The sequence below is a fragment of the Semicossyphus pulcher genome, unplaced genomic scaffold, assembly GCF_022749685.1.
Source record: "Semicossyphus pulcher isolate SPU_LCO1_2020_fin unplaced genomic scaffold, fSemPul1.0.p SCAF_7, whole genome shotgun sequence".
Lineage (NCBI taxonomy): Eukaryota > Metazoa > Chordata > Actinopteri > Labriformes > Labridae > Semicossyphus > Semicossyphus pulcher.
This window is the reverse complement of record NW_027211748.1, coordinates 5,786,262-5,800,589: the sequence shown is the minus strand read 5'-3', so window position 1 is coordinate 5,800,589 and position 14,328 is coordinate 5,786,262. Positions and strand designations below refer to the sequence as shown.

At 40.5% G+C, this 14,328-nt stretch overlaps 1 protein-coding gene across 1 annotated transcript; it reads left to right on the top strand.

The window, feature by feature from the left end:
- Nucleotides 1-1,547: 1,547 nt before the first annotated feature.
- On the top strand, nt 1,548-3,073 carry rgs5b (regulator of G protein signaling 5b). The gene is made up of 5 exons (XM_069684675.1): nt 1,548-1,682; nt 1,822-1,911; nt 2,007-2,071; nt 2,177-2,340; nt 2,448-3,073. Exons 1-5 carry the CDS (start codon nt 1,639-1,641, stop codon nt 2,622-2,624), a joined length of 540 nt encoding a protein of 179 aa, XP_069540776.1. The 5' UTR covers nt 1,548-1,638; the 3' UTR covers nt 2,625-3,073.
- Nucleotides 3,074-14,328: the final 11,255 nt, after the last annotated feature.

Genomic DNA, 14,328 nt, shown 5'->3' with positions numbered 1-14,328 from the left:
AACGATAGTCCAGACAGGGATTGTGCAAGTTCCTCCTTATGACACATAAGAAACACGCTCGTTTTGTTACTGTCCCTGTGAGGACCTTCCTTTAATCTAAATGACTCCTCTATTTTCTCCACTGAGAAAATAATGACAATGATGAGGCAGTTTAAGAAGTAAATGTGTGACATTAGGGCCTACAGAAGATGCTGTCATTTGGTAACGCTCTTTGTAAACTCATGACAGCTGTTTGAGTATTTCTGTAATACAGTAAAACAGTCACGACTGATGAGGCAGCGATTAAAGTTCAGAACCGAACATTAGATTAACTCAGAGCTCAGACAGAAGTAGCTCGGAGTAGAGCCACTTCACATCGAAAGGAGCCTGTCGAGGTGGTTAGGACTTCTGATTAGGATGCCTCCTGGGCGCCTCCCTGATTATATATCCCACCTGGCCTGGGAATGCCTCAGGGTCCCCCAGGAGGAGCTGGGAAACTTGCTTGGGAGAGGGATGGATGGGGCAACTTGCTAAGCCTGCTGTCACCGCGGCCTGTCAGACAGACAGACAGACAGACAGACAGCTTGAATTGAAAACTTTAGGGAATCAACCCAACAATGTCATTAGATTTTTATTTAAATCTGCCAAATGCTATAATCTGAGTCTTACTGATGATACTGATGAGCGTTTGTTTTCTGTCTCCGACCACCACCGGTAGGTTTCTTATAGACATTAAGCTTCCACAACCTTCACTAAGGAGTTTCAAAAAATAATTCTGCTTGTCTGTGTAACTAATTACATTTACTCTACTAAAGTAGAGTCCTTAAAAGGGGCTGCACAGTGGTGCAGTGGTTAGCGCTGTTGCCTCACAGCTAGATGGGTTCACTCCGGGGTCTCTGGCTTCCTCCGACAGTCCAAAGACTGACTCTGAATTGCCCGTAGGTGTAAGTGTGAGTGTGAGTGCTAAAGGTTGTCTGGCCCTGTGATTGACTGGCAACCCGTCCAGGGTGTACCCTGCCTTTGATGACAGCTGGGACGGGCTCCAGGGAAATTAATGATAACAAAACTGGAAACATAAATGTTTTATCAGCTAATAAAAAGGGAGAATTATTCATTTCTATAATGTGTCTTTGCTTAATTTTCTAACCTGATTACGGCCCAGATCTGCACATTTGGGTCATTCTAATTTAACCCTGTTTATTCAAAGAGATTCTATCGTAAACATCCTCACTTCAGGGGATTTTCCATCCTTGTGAGAACAGCTGGTTCTCCTAGCAAGCATTGGAGCATAAGAACACACACAAACACTTCATAACCCCACACACACACACATTCACACACACCCTGACTGAGCTCAAAGACATTTAGGAGCTGTGAAGTAATCCGGTCACAGTAACTATCACACATGTTCAGCAGCGAGGAAGTCGTCTGGAGGAGAATCTGAGTCGAGGAGTCTCCTCATCCGCCCACACGGCTTCTCTGATTGGCTCAGAGGAGTGATGTCACAGAGTGGGCTGCCCTATAAAAAGTGACTCTCCCACACAGACGGCAGACAAGCTGAAAGCTCACTCACTGACAGCAAGGGTGAAAGCTCTGCTAGACTCTACAAACAAACATCTACACCTTTGGAAATATAAAGAAGCGCACAAAACTGTCATCATGTGCAGAGGACTGGACGCACTGCCTATCACCTGCCTGGAAAGGTGAGATACGCGAGGGTTTTATGACATTTTTCATATTTTATATCACAGTTATAATTCTTGTGCTTCTATAATACAATATGTGGAGTTTATTACCTTTATGTTTTCTTTATAACATTGTTCTCTTTCTTTGTTTTCGCAGGGCAAAGGAGCTGAAAGCTTTGTTCGGCAGCTTACTACACAAGTCAGAACACAGCATCACCGGCCAGTCAAAGAAAAGTGACAGACTGAGGTAAGACACACATTCAAGTTGTCTTTTTAAACATGTCAGTTAAATTAATGTGCACCTCAAAGACAACTTTTCCTAATGATGTTTCTCTCTTGCAGCAGGTTAAATGTCGACGAGCCCCTGAAATGGAAGGAGTCGTTTGACAAGCTGTTGGCCAGTCAAAGTAAGTCCTCCACATTCTGCTCGATGCGACTGCTTCAGTCATTCCAGATGTTCCGATTTGACGACCAGATGTTTAACCTTCTCTTTTCCCTCCTCTCTTGTCCAGATGGACTGTGCCTGTTCAGAGCGTTCCTCGTCTCAGAGTTCAGTGAGGAAAACATCGCCTTCTACCTGGCTTGTGAGGACTACCAGGCGACAAAGCCCTCCAAACAGGCCAGCAAAGCCAAGAAAATCTACGACGAGTTCATCGGCACGGATGCGCCACGAGAGGTAAATATCAATGAACGTTTACCACCAATTTAAGATGCTCTGTCACTGCTGTTTTCTTATATTGCTGTGAGTTACTAATAATCTCTTCCCATATTTTTCTCCCTCAGATAAATCTCGACCATGTGACCAAAGCCATCACAAAGGAGAACATGGAGCATCGTGGACAGTCCTGTTTCGACCTAGCCCAGGCCAAAATCTACACCCTGATGGAGAAGGACTGCTACCCTCGCTTCCTCAAGTCCTCCACGTACCTGGAAGTCAGCAGAAAATCCAAAACAGGCTAAAAAAGAAAACTTCATTTAAACAGACGGGATGTTGATCACTCCTCAAAGGGACATAAGCTTAATGACACACAGCGGAGACTGGAAAGCTCCACGTGGAACGCTTCAGTCGGAGGATTTCGCTGCCAAGTTGTGGAGGTACTTTGGAGACCCGAGGTTGCTAACAGATCTGGGTCCGCACTGGAGGATAAAGGAGACATGAAGCTGTGAGAAGAGACTGAGCTGCAGGCGCCGTTGGCCTCTAAAAGAGACAACTGTACCGTCATACAGGGCTGCATGACGGGCAGAGATTTAAATGTGTTGCTATCACACAACAAAACTACCACTGGGAGAGACTCCCTCGCACTATTGTTTATTTATTATTTATTTATTTAAAGTACATTTTTAATATGTAAATGTTGTGTATCATGTTTTTTATCTAAAGAACTGTTTGTATGAACAAGTGCATTGAATAAAAGACTATAAATTTCCAGAGACAATGATGTTTTTGTTCCTTCGCTTGTAGAGATGGAGGATGTGGTTAACGTGGTCTGAAAAATGTAGTAGGAAGGAAGAAGAGGGCTTGCTCATGTGTGCCGTCATAGTAACTAGTCTGGGGCCTCAGTGGTTCCACTTCACAAGTATGTGACGGGATGACTACTTTTCTCTGGTGTTACAGTGAATGGAAGGTATGAAGTGGGTGTGTGTGGGTGTGTGAGTTAGTTTTTCAGGTAAAGAGTGAGGTCACTTATGCCATCTTTTACAGAAAAAACAGTAGGCCATGAAATTAAATGGATTAATAAATATGTAATTTTATTAATCACCAGAGGGTAGACTAGTTTGGTCACGCATGCACACTAACGACAAGGACACACAAGTCAAACAGGTCCCAATAAATGACATGCTAACACAAAGCCTATTCATTATTATAATTAGAGGTGTAGCTCAAGAGCCTGTCTAGCAACTAAAACGTATAATATAAACACAGGGAATAGTTCAGTAGTTCATCAATACCATTTCAGTGTCAGTATGATAAAAAAAAAAAAAGGACAGCCACTAAACAGCCAGCTGCCCGTTAACTAGCCAAGCACAAATGCTGAAAAAAGGGGTGAACAGTTAGCCTGGTTCTGTCAAAAGTAATAAATACTGCCCAGCTAACGTAATACAACTTATCAGTGAAGTTTGAAGGTGCTGGGAGGAATATTTTCAAGTTTTTGGAGAGAGCTAACAGAGCTTTGGACACAGAGGCTTACCTTTTCTCTCTGTTTCCACTCTTTGCACTGAGCTAGCTAAACTAAGCTTAGCTAAGCAAACCAACTGATGATTGAAGCTATATATTAGCCTATAGCTGAAGAAGCAACGGTCACTGAAATCTAGCTTTACAAATTCAAGACTCAGTTTGGCATCATGGGAGGTAGTCTACTGTTATTTTATTAACCAAAGTTAGATGATTTTATAAATAATGCTGATTGGATAGCCATGTATTCAGGCAGCTGCTGGTTAGCTTAGCTTGGTTCCAAAGAAACAGAGGTAAGGCAATCTGTCTGGCAAACATGATTTAACTAGATTAGTCAACTTTGAAGGTGCTGGTAGTCAGGTTTTTATAATCTTTTGACAGGGCCGGACTTGTTTTCTCCTCTTTCCAGTCTTAGCACTAAGCTAAGTTAAGCAAAGTTAATACACTGATGATTGTAGCTACATTATATAGCTCAAGATCAGCTTAGCTCAGCTTAGCTAAGAATCTAACTATATAAATACAAGGATCTGTTTTATGGAAATACAATTATTCTCTTTCTTGTCCAGAGAAAGATGTGTCAATGCCACACATGTCTGTATGCTCGAGATGAACACCATGACAGATATTGGCTGTTTTTGTATTAGTTTGGTACAAATGTTGAAAACAGGGGTAGGCCTAAACAGCTAGCATGGCTCTGTCAGAAATAACATCTGCCAGGCTAACTTGATATTAATTGCTTACCAGTTAACTTGGGAGGTGCTGGTAGGCACATTTAGTAACTTATACAAAGATCAAGCCAGTCTAACTCTATCCCTCTGTTTCCAGTCTTTTCACAAAGCTAAGCTCAGCTTAGCTCAGTTTAGCAAAGCAACTACTGATTTCAGCTACATATTTCAACTCAAGAGTCTGCCTGGCCTCTTAAACCTACCTGTATAAATTAAAAGAACATTTTTGAAAATAGACTTTACCATTCCCATGTGCATATAGGAAAAATTAGCACTTGTTGATTAGTGATCTTTAAAAGGAAGATTTGGTGACCTTTGGATGGATTCACACTTGCTTGTTTCCCCTTGTTTTTGCATTTAGCTAAGCTAAGCAAACCAACTGATGATTTTACATTTTATTAAAGCCTGTGTAGGCAATACAATTCTAACATATTAGGGAACAGTATTGCATTTTGGGAAGACTTTATCGATACCACTCAATTGTCTGTACATGATAAATTAGCACCTGATTACAGCAGGTTAGCTTAGCTTAGCACTAATTCTGAAAACAGGGGGAATCAGCTACCCTGGCTCTGTAATAAGTAGCCTCACAAAATCTGCCTTGCTAACGTGATATAACAAGTCAACTTTAGATTTTCTTTAACCTCTGCTGTTTCCCTCTGTTTTTCTAATAAGCTAAGCTAAGCTAAGCTTACCGAAGCAGATTAAAGGATGATTTTAGCTACATATTGATAGAGCCTGTCTACCTAATTAAATGTTACTATATAAATACAAGAAATAATCCGCCATTTTGGAAAAGAGTTTAACACTCATGTCCTGTACTAAAAATTCGCTCAGCCATGATTACAGCCGGTTAGCGAAGCTTAGCACACATACTGAAAACAGGGACTCAGCTAGCATGGCTCTGTCAAAAGTAGCCTCTCAAAGTGTGTGTGTGTGTGTGTGTGTGTGTGTGTGTTTGAACTGATGGACTGTCACCATGGAGACTGAAGTCACCTACATCCTGAGCACCTCCACAGGCAGGTTTGTTTACTACTTTCACAGCCTGTGAGTCACTCCATTCTTCCCCTCTCCTGCAAATCAGCCCCTTCTCTCCTTTCTTCTCCTTGCGCCCATCACTACCACCACCTCCTCGCTATCTTCCTCCTCCTCCTCCTCCTCCTCCTCCTACACTCTCCTACACCATCAGCCAAATCCTGTTCAAACACTCAGGCTGTAAAGAGGCGAGGGCAAAGTGATTAACACTCCATCCCTCTTTCTCTCTGTCGTCTTCACTCAGAAGTGGTGTGTAATGAAGCCTGATTTGTTTTTTTGGCTCTGATATCTTTACCTCTGAGGACAGATGGACTTGTAATTGTCACTTACTCTTTGTTTTACCAGTGGATTTTATAGTATTTTTTCCTTTATTCATATTTGCTCTGTATTTATTCTGATTTTATATTCGTGTTTTATCTGCATGTTTTTATTGCCCATAATGGTTTTAGTGCGTGTTTTTATTTTTGTCGTATTGTTTGGTTTTAGGCAGGGGCAGATCCAGACCCTTTTGACTGGGGTGGCCCAACTGAAGTGTGTCCACACAAACAAACACATGAATGAATAACATTTATTTACCCTTTCTATCTCCACTAAACATATCTACTTTGACTAATAACATTATTAAGCATCTAAAAGAGGATATACTATAGATGATTATTATCTTTGAGTGAGTGGCAACATATAAATCTCTAAGCTTCATTCTGTGAGGACTCAAAAACAAGATGTTTGTGCAGAGTAACGATTCAGAGTACTAACAAAAGAAAATGTGACACATTCAAATGCAAAGAAAGCTACGAGCTGCCTGTTGCAAGGCAGCCCAAAGAGTTGATTTTAATATAAGTCCCGCCTCTGACAAGGTAATTAGCCAATCATAGTTTAGGATTTGGGGGTGGCCAATCAGATTTCAAGGGGGGTCCCCAGGCCACCCCTCTGGATTCACCTCTGGTTTTAGTTTGAAATTGATCATTTGCATTGTGTTATTTACATCCTGCCTGCAAGGCCACAAATTGCAGTATGTAATGTAAGCAATGGAAAATATGAAATGGGAAGCTATTGAAAAAATAAAGGCTATATACGTATAGACACTTGATTTGATTTTTAAAGTAACTTTTTTTCCAATAACTTCATATTTCCGTTCCCGACATTATAGACTAGTATTTCTATTTTAACTTTGTGTTGGTTTGAGCAGATGCTCATGATTCATGTCCAATTCACACAATCAAACGTCTGAAAATATGAATATGAATGAAAAGCATGCAGACACCTGATGAGGTGCGGCTCCATGTGGGTGGACAGGACTTATTCAGGCATTTATTTTTATGTAACTTCAGATTGTGTTATCATGACGGAGTAGTCGGGAAGCTTTTGAACATTAAAGAATGTGATTTGTGATGAAATCACAAATGATCACATACAGGGAAACAAAGTGAGATGGAAACGCAATCAGGGTCGAGATGAATGAGGTTCCAAACTCAGATCAACACAAGATATATAAAAACTGCTAAAGTAACGAGCTGTGGCTGTAAAGTTCCTGCTCTAATCAAACACAGGAGGGCTGACGGAAGTCAAGCTGTGCATTTTTGTGTCATGTGTGTAACTGTGTACAGATGTGAACAAAAGAACAATGAAATTATGACTGAATTTAATGCTAGTCAGAGCATGACTGGACTTTACACTCATTTCCTGAGCTCTCTTGTGTTTTTATCCTTTTCCGAATCAAATTAAAAAATGAGACACCACATACCTGATATTTCCTACCATGTTTTTGTATTACTTAAAAGAAATCCCACTTCACACACAATCAGTGGTGGACGGATGATTCAGATTATTCCCATATATAGAAGTAGCAAAGCCATCGATCCATTGTCTATACCGCTTACCCTGTTCAGGGTCGTGGGGGGCTGGATCCTATCCCAGCTGATCGCCAGTCAATCACAGGGCTGACACACAGAGACAGACAACCTTTCACTCACACTCACACCTACGGGCAATTTAGAGTCACCAATGAACCTAACGAGCATGTCTTTGGACTGTGGGAGGAAGCCGGAGTACCTGGAGGGAACCCACACATGCACGGGGAGAACATGCAAACTCCACACAGAAAGGCCCCCTGAGTCCAAACCGGGATTCAAACCAGGACCCTTTTAGCTGGGAGGTGACAGCGCTAACCACTGCACCACCTTGCTGCCCAGTAACAATACCACACTGTAGAAATGTAAATAACCTTCAAAATTATACTTAGGGTTCCAACTTAGCTCAGCGGTTAAATCATGCGTCTCATATACAGAGGCTACAGTCCTCGACCCTAGATAAGCATGAAACACTCTGACTTTAACACCTCTATTACTGGCTTATACTGACTTTATATTGTAACTATTTCTTAGTAACTAAAGCTGTTTAATAAATGTAGGGGAGTAGAAGTATAAAGTAGCATCAAATGAAAAACTGTCCTTCTACTCTTCTTTAAAGGATGACCATGACTCCTCTTTATTAACTATTACTCAGATGACATACAAAATGAGCACAGCCATGATTACAGCAGGCTAGCTTAGCTTAGCACAAATACTGAAAACAGGGGGAATCAGCTAGCCTGGCTCTGTAATAATATAGCCTCACAAAATCTGCCTGGTTAACGTGATATAACTAGTATACTTTAGATTCTGTAGCCTTTGCTGTTTCCCTCTGTTTTTGTCATAAGCTAAGTTAAGCCAAGCAAACTAAATGAGGATTTTAGCTACATATTGATAGTGCCTGGCTAGCTAATGAAATTTTACTATATAAATACAAGAAATAATACCACTCATGTCCGTGTGCTGAAAATGAGCACAGCCGTGATTGCAGCCAGTTAGCGTAGCTTAGCACAAATTCTGAAAACGTGGAATCACAGCTAGCGTGGCTCTGTCAAAAGCAGCCTCTCAAAGTGTTTCCCACAAGAAGTTATCAAGAAACTACAAAGGAAAATGTTTGCACGTCTATCGGGGGGGGGGGGGGGGGGTTAATGGATTTTTAGTTACTACTAAATGTGTCCACAGTGTTTTCCAGTTTCCACTTACAGTACATCTTTTGAATCACTTTTAAAAGAGAATCATCAAAAGACAAAAAAAAAAACTTTGAAGCCGAATTAACATCCTGGAAATCTACTCAATCTGAGCTGTTTATGAAGCTATTTTTAACTGCTGGAGTTTCCTCTGGCAAAAAGCTGGCAATCCAAACTCTGACAGTTACGGAAAAGAGGAAAGATTTTGACAGCCACTTTCAGTAAGAGGGAGAAAATTATGTGGAAAACAGCTGACAAATTGAGGAAGCTTCTTAACAGTAACCGAGTGTTAAGATGATAACTGATGATGATTCAGATGCAGCAGTAAAATAAGAAACAACTTGTCCTTGCCCTTTACAATCATTCTGTCACAAGAATAAAAATGTGCATAAACTTTTCAAAAACTTAAGATATAAATCTTCTTTCCTTCTTAAGAAAGTCAATTGCAAAGTTTCTTTCCTCCTTTCTGTTCTTATTCTGTTACTTCCTGTCGTGGATTTGAAACAGAATATCAAAGTAATGGCCGAAATGCATCATGAAAAAATAATAGATACTGAGCTATTTTTAACTGCTGGAGTTTCCTCTGGCAAAATACTCACTAGGCCAACATTAATAGTGACGGAAAAGGTGAGGGAGGTTTTTGACAACCATTTAAAGTAAGAGGGAGAAAATCATCTGTGAAACAGCTGACAAGATCTTCAGAAAGCCTCTTTACAGTGACGAAGTGTTAAGATGAAAACTGATGATGATTAAAATGTTTCTTATAAAAGGTTTCCATATTACAAGTGTGTTGTTTAAAGGATATCATTTTCCTTAAACTTTTCCAAAACGTAAAGAGGGGGTATTATGCTGTTTCACATTTTAAGATATATATGCCAGGTTTCACACACTTTTTTCTACAGGCTGCACCTTGTGACGTCACAAAGTGCAGCCTCAGCAGGCTTCGGAGAGCTGGTCAATCAGAAGAAAGCGAGCTTGTAGGGGCGGGGTTTCTTCAAGGGACAGAGCTGACTGAGTGGTTTCAGGCAGAGGCTGTATGAGGGCCTGCACAGAGCACCAGTGTGAGAAACATGAGGAGTTTTTATAACTGTAAATTATGCTAAGCTACTCCAGAGGTATCACAGAGTGAAATATGGAGCTTGAAAATAGCATAATACCCCCCCTTTAAAATTGAAATCTTCTCTTGTCCTTAAATAACTCAATTGCAAGGTATCATTCCTACGGAAGCCCTAAGCGTCTCTTGTTTTGTTTTCAAGTTATCACGAGAAAGCAAGCTTTGATATCTCAAGATAATGAGATAAATTAATCTGTTATAATGGGAACACCAGTGTACCAGTATCTTGAGATAACGAGAAAAATAAGAGATCTTGAGAGAACAACTGGAAATGAATTGTTATCACGGGAAAAAGGAGTAAATAATATGTATAGTTGCATGTCTGCTTAGGGCTTCCATACATGCCTCCTTTTTTTCCCTTTTTCCATCTTTCACCTTTTACTTCCTGTGCCTGTTTTTCTGCACAATATCAAAATAAATGTCAAAATGCATCATGCAAAAATACTTATAGTTTTTGTTCTTTTCTCCCTTAAAAACAGCCTAATTATACAAAAACAAATCTGAATTAATAAACAAAACATATTCAAACTAACCAATGTCATTATGTTGTACTGTCTTGATATTTTGCTGTAAGACAAACCAGTATAATCTTCATTTTCACATTTAGAAAAAAGTATTTCCTGTTGGCCAGAAACAACCACAATGTTTTCAAAAAAAGACCAAGTTTTATTTCTGGACGTCCATTTATAAACCTTCAGGATCATAAACTTTTACCGCCTGTGCTGTAAACACACCTGCATGAGCTGTCATGGGAGAGGCTGCCCCTCCACGAGTGTTTCTAAAGTGGGATCGGTTTGTGCTTTAAATGTCAGCAGGGTGGAAACATAATGTGGCTGAAGAGAGGTGGAGCTGTCTCATCTGGGCACTTCACTTCACTGGTAAAAATGAGTCATTTAAAAGCATATTCGCTGTGTGAGTGGTGATTAATCGCCTCGCTGACGGTGCTTGAACTTGGGAGAGCGGCGTAAAAACAAAGAGCTGCTGTCATGGTAACAAGGGTGCCAAGGGAACAAACCCAGCAGAGTAGACGCTCACTGTAAAATGCTTAATTATACCACAAGAGCTTAATTTACATTTCATTTGGCTCACTAAAATGAAAAATAAAAACTGCTACCACAAATAAACTCCTTTTATGTTCTCCTATTGTGAAGAGCCTCTTGTCCGGTACAATAAACACTCAACAGATTATCAGGGATATTGGAACACTGGTGTGGGGTATGATAATATAACGCGCTGGGCTTCCTATTTCAACATCTGGTCTACATTTGTTCCTTACATAAGGCCACACAGGGAGTTGACTGATATACAGCAAACAGTCATGACTCACCTCAGTTAGGTAAAGCCGCATTGGTTTAGACCTCCAAGGAACCATGTTGTAAAGCCTGAAGGGATGTAGCTTGACTTCCTGTATGTATTGGTGCAGTTCTGCCTCCAGGCCTTGTGGTTTCCTCTTACACTGTAAGACAGGCAAATCAGATGGAAGGGAGACGAGTGTGTAGGAGTGCATGTTGCGGTTGTCTGTATGTTTAGGCCTGCCCAGGGTGTTTCCCCTCTATTCCACCCAGTGTGAGCTGGAAAAGGTAGACAGCAAGACTGCTTCATTTAAAGGTCATGAAAGCAGATCCTGGATAGATGTTGCGGACCACTGGCTGGACTCCCACGGCTACAGTTAATATTAGTCATACTTATAATATCAATATGATGGTTAACATTGCTAATGTTAGAAATATTTCTACTTTTATAATCAGCATTGCCACAATAAATATCTATTTTGTTGTTATTCTTGTGGCTGCATGTCCATCCTTTGTCCTTCTGTTTTTTCTCTTTCTGCGTCTTCCTCTATAACCCACTTTCTCCGTCCATGCAGTCGAAGCAGATGTCTGTTCATCAATGAGTCTGGCTCTGAATGCAGCATCTGCCTATTAAAAGGAAGGTTTTTCCTGGCCAAAGTACTGTATAATGTAGATTAATGTTGGGTCTCTTTGATGACTGCCAAATGACTAAAACTTGATTGCGTTTCAGAGAAAAACTGTACTCATGTCTTTCTGGAAGTGTGTCCCATCTTTGGTGTGACCTGCTGTATCCTGCTGCTGTAAATTTCAGTAAACTCATGACGAAATTTAAGCTCCGCCCTCCTGGGAAATCTGCCAATCTGCTACTTAGCTACACATGTCAAGACACAAGACTACAAATCTCTGGATCAAACCCTTTCCCACATTATTCAGACAGGAAATTTACTTCAACATTTCAACATGCATATTTTAAGGTGAGTAAATCTTGACTGTGTAATACACAAAAGCCTATCCCACCATGTCTGTTTGTTTACTATGTCTTCATTTATTCTACATTAGGCAGACATTTCTTCTGATGGGATTCTTCTTCAGACAATATTGTGAAACAAATGATCCCATAAAAGCTTTTTGATATGTTGGACAAGTCCAGACATAAATCAGAGTTTAGTAGAGATACAGCTTATAGCATTAGGATCAAGCTTCCACTTCTAAGCAGATTATTTAAATGGAAATGAGAAGTTCTGCAAAGTTGAGGGCAGACACAAAGTAAACATGTGCGGTCAAACTGAGGCCAACAAACTCTTTAAAGGGAACTTTCAAGACATTTTGGGATTCTATTTGTTTCCAAGAGTTAGAAGAGAAGATTGGTAGAAATCCCAGGTCTGTACAGTACTCAGGTGATTGTTAGCTTAGCCTAGCATACATAATACGAACAGAGGGAAACAGCTAGCCAGGCTTTGTCTAAGGGTAACAGAAGTCCACCTACATGCAACTTTATGTTCACTATCTAACAGTCAGAAATATGACTCTTGCTATGGGGTCTCAGTCAAGACAATGACATAAGACTGACATGAGTCATTCTAGTTTAGTTATGTTTTTGTCTTGTATTTCGGTGTTCAGTTATTATTTCTTGATTTACCTTGTCACTTTGTCCCCTGTCATGAGTTTTCATCGTTTAGTTTTGTATTTAGTTTATTCTGTGTTCTTGTCAGTGTTTAGTCTTGTTTAGTTAAGTATTTCACTTGTGTCTCTTTGGTTAGATCATTTCCTGTTTTACTTTGTCACCTTGTCTCTCGTGTTGGTCCACTTCCTGCCTTTGTGTGTTTTCCCGCCTGTTTGATTCTGTGCCCTGCCCTGATTGTTTTCACCTGCCCCTTGATTGTCTCACCTGTGTCTGATTAGCCTCACCTCCTAAGTTTATTTAGTCTTTGTGCTCCCCTGTCTTGTGGCCTGTTCATTGTCATCCATCGTACGTGAGTCTATGTCATCCAACGTGTGTTAGTCTATGTCCATGACCTTACTCTGGATTGTCTTCGTGCCGTGATTTCCTCGTGTCTCTTGGATTACCTGTTCCTGGTTTTGTTTGTGAGTTTATTGCTGTGCCTTTTGATTTTCCTTTTTGTCTTTTGTTTATTAAACCAAGCATCTAAGTCTGCATCTGGGTCCTCACCTTTTTTTTGTTCAATTGAAACCGTGACAAAGACGTCACAGGAAGTAGCACAGGATCGGACATGTCATTTTTAGGCACATTGTCATTTCATTTGAGTGAATTAGCTAAAAATAGGCCAACGTTAGCTAGCATTAAAAATTAGCGACTTCCTTTCTCACTCTCTTCTGGGTGTTCTACTGGCAGACAGGCCAGACCAAATGAAACACACCGTTACCTTCTGTTGTCCACAAATTGGGGATTATTTTGAGTACAGAACTCATCAAAGACAAAACAGGTCTTTCTATCACAGATAAAGCTAGCAAATGAGTGCATACAACTGGCACTTAGCGCCACCTTTTAACCACATATCGTGTTTTTTTTATTTTTGTTTGATTAAAGGGGGGGTATCATGCTAATTTTAAGCTTCATAGTTCACTCTGTAATACCTGTGGAGTAGCTTAGCATAATTTACAGTTAAAAAAAACTAATTTTTCTCACACTGGTGCTCTGTGCGGGCCCTCATACAGCCTCTGCCTGAAACCGCTCAGTCAGCTCTGTCCCTTTAAGAAACCCCGCCCCTACAAGCCTGCTTTCTTCTGATTGGCCAGCTCACCGAAGCCTGCTGTAACGTCACAAAGTGCAGCGTGTAGAAAAAACTGTGTGAAACCTGGCGTTCACTGCAGCCTGCAGCCTGACCTGAGAAGCCTGGGGATTACTCCAACATACTTTTACCTACAGATTTGAAACTTCACCCACGTTTAGCTTGGACATCCAACATTGTAACATTATATATATGTCTTAAAATGTGAAACAGCATAATACCCCCTCTTTAAACATTCAGGATGTGATGTGTTTTTTAGTCAACTTGAGATGTTTTTGGATATTGGACATCACCAGGCTAGCTAGTATTTGTTTAAAGCTAAGCTAACTAACTAGTAGCTGTAGCTTAATATTTAGCACACAGAGAGACATCAACCTACTCAGATATCTGCAGGAAAGCAAATGTATCTAACAAATTGTCGACTATTCCTTTAAAACCTCCACACACTGTGCTTCTATACACAAAACTGCATGTTAAATGTCATTCTGTGTCACTATCTTGGCGCTCTCTGTGTCAGGACTTAGCCTATATTTGTCCC

What these genes read in the sequence shown, in the direction of transcription:
- rgs5b (XM_069684675.1), top strand. Translation starts at nt 1,639, where the DNA reads ATGTGCAGAGGACTGGACGCACTGCCTATCACCTGCCTGGAAAG. An exon ending in CAAGCTGTTGGCCAGTCAAA is followed by an intron (nt 2,072 to 2,176) that starts GTAAGTCCTCCA and finishes TCTCTTGTCCAG; the next exon opens with ATGGACTGTGCCTGTTCAGA. An exon ending in GCACGGATGCGCCACGAGAG is followed by an intron (nt 2,341 to 2,447) that starts GTAAATATCAAT and finishes TTTCTCCCTCAG; the next exon opens with ATAAATCTCGACCATGTGAC.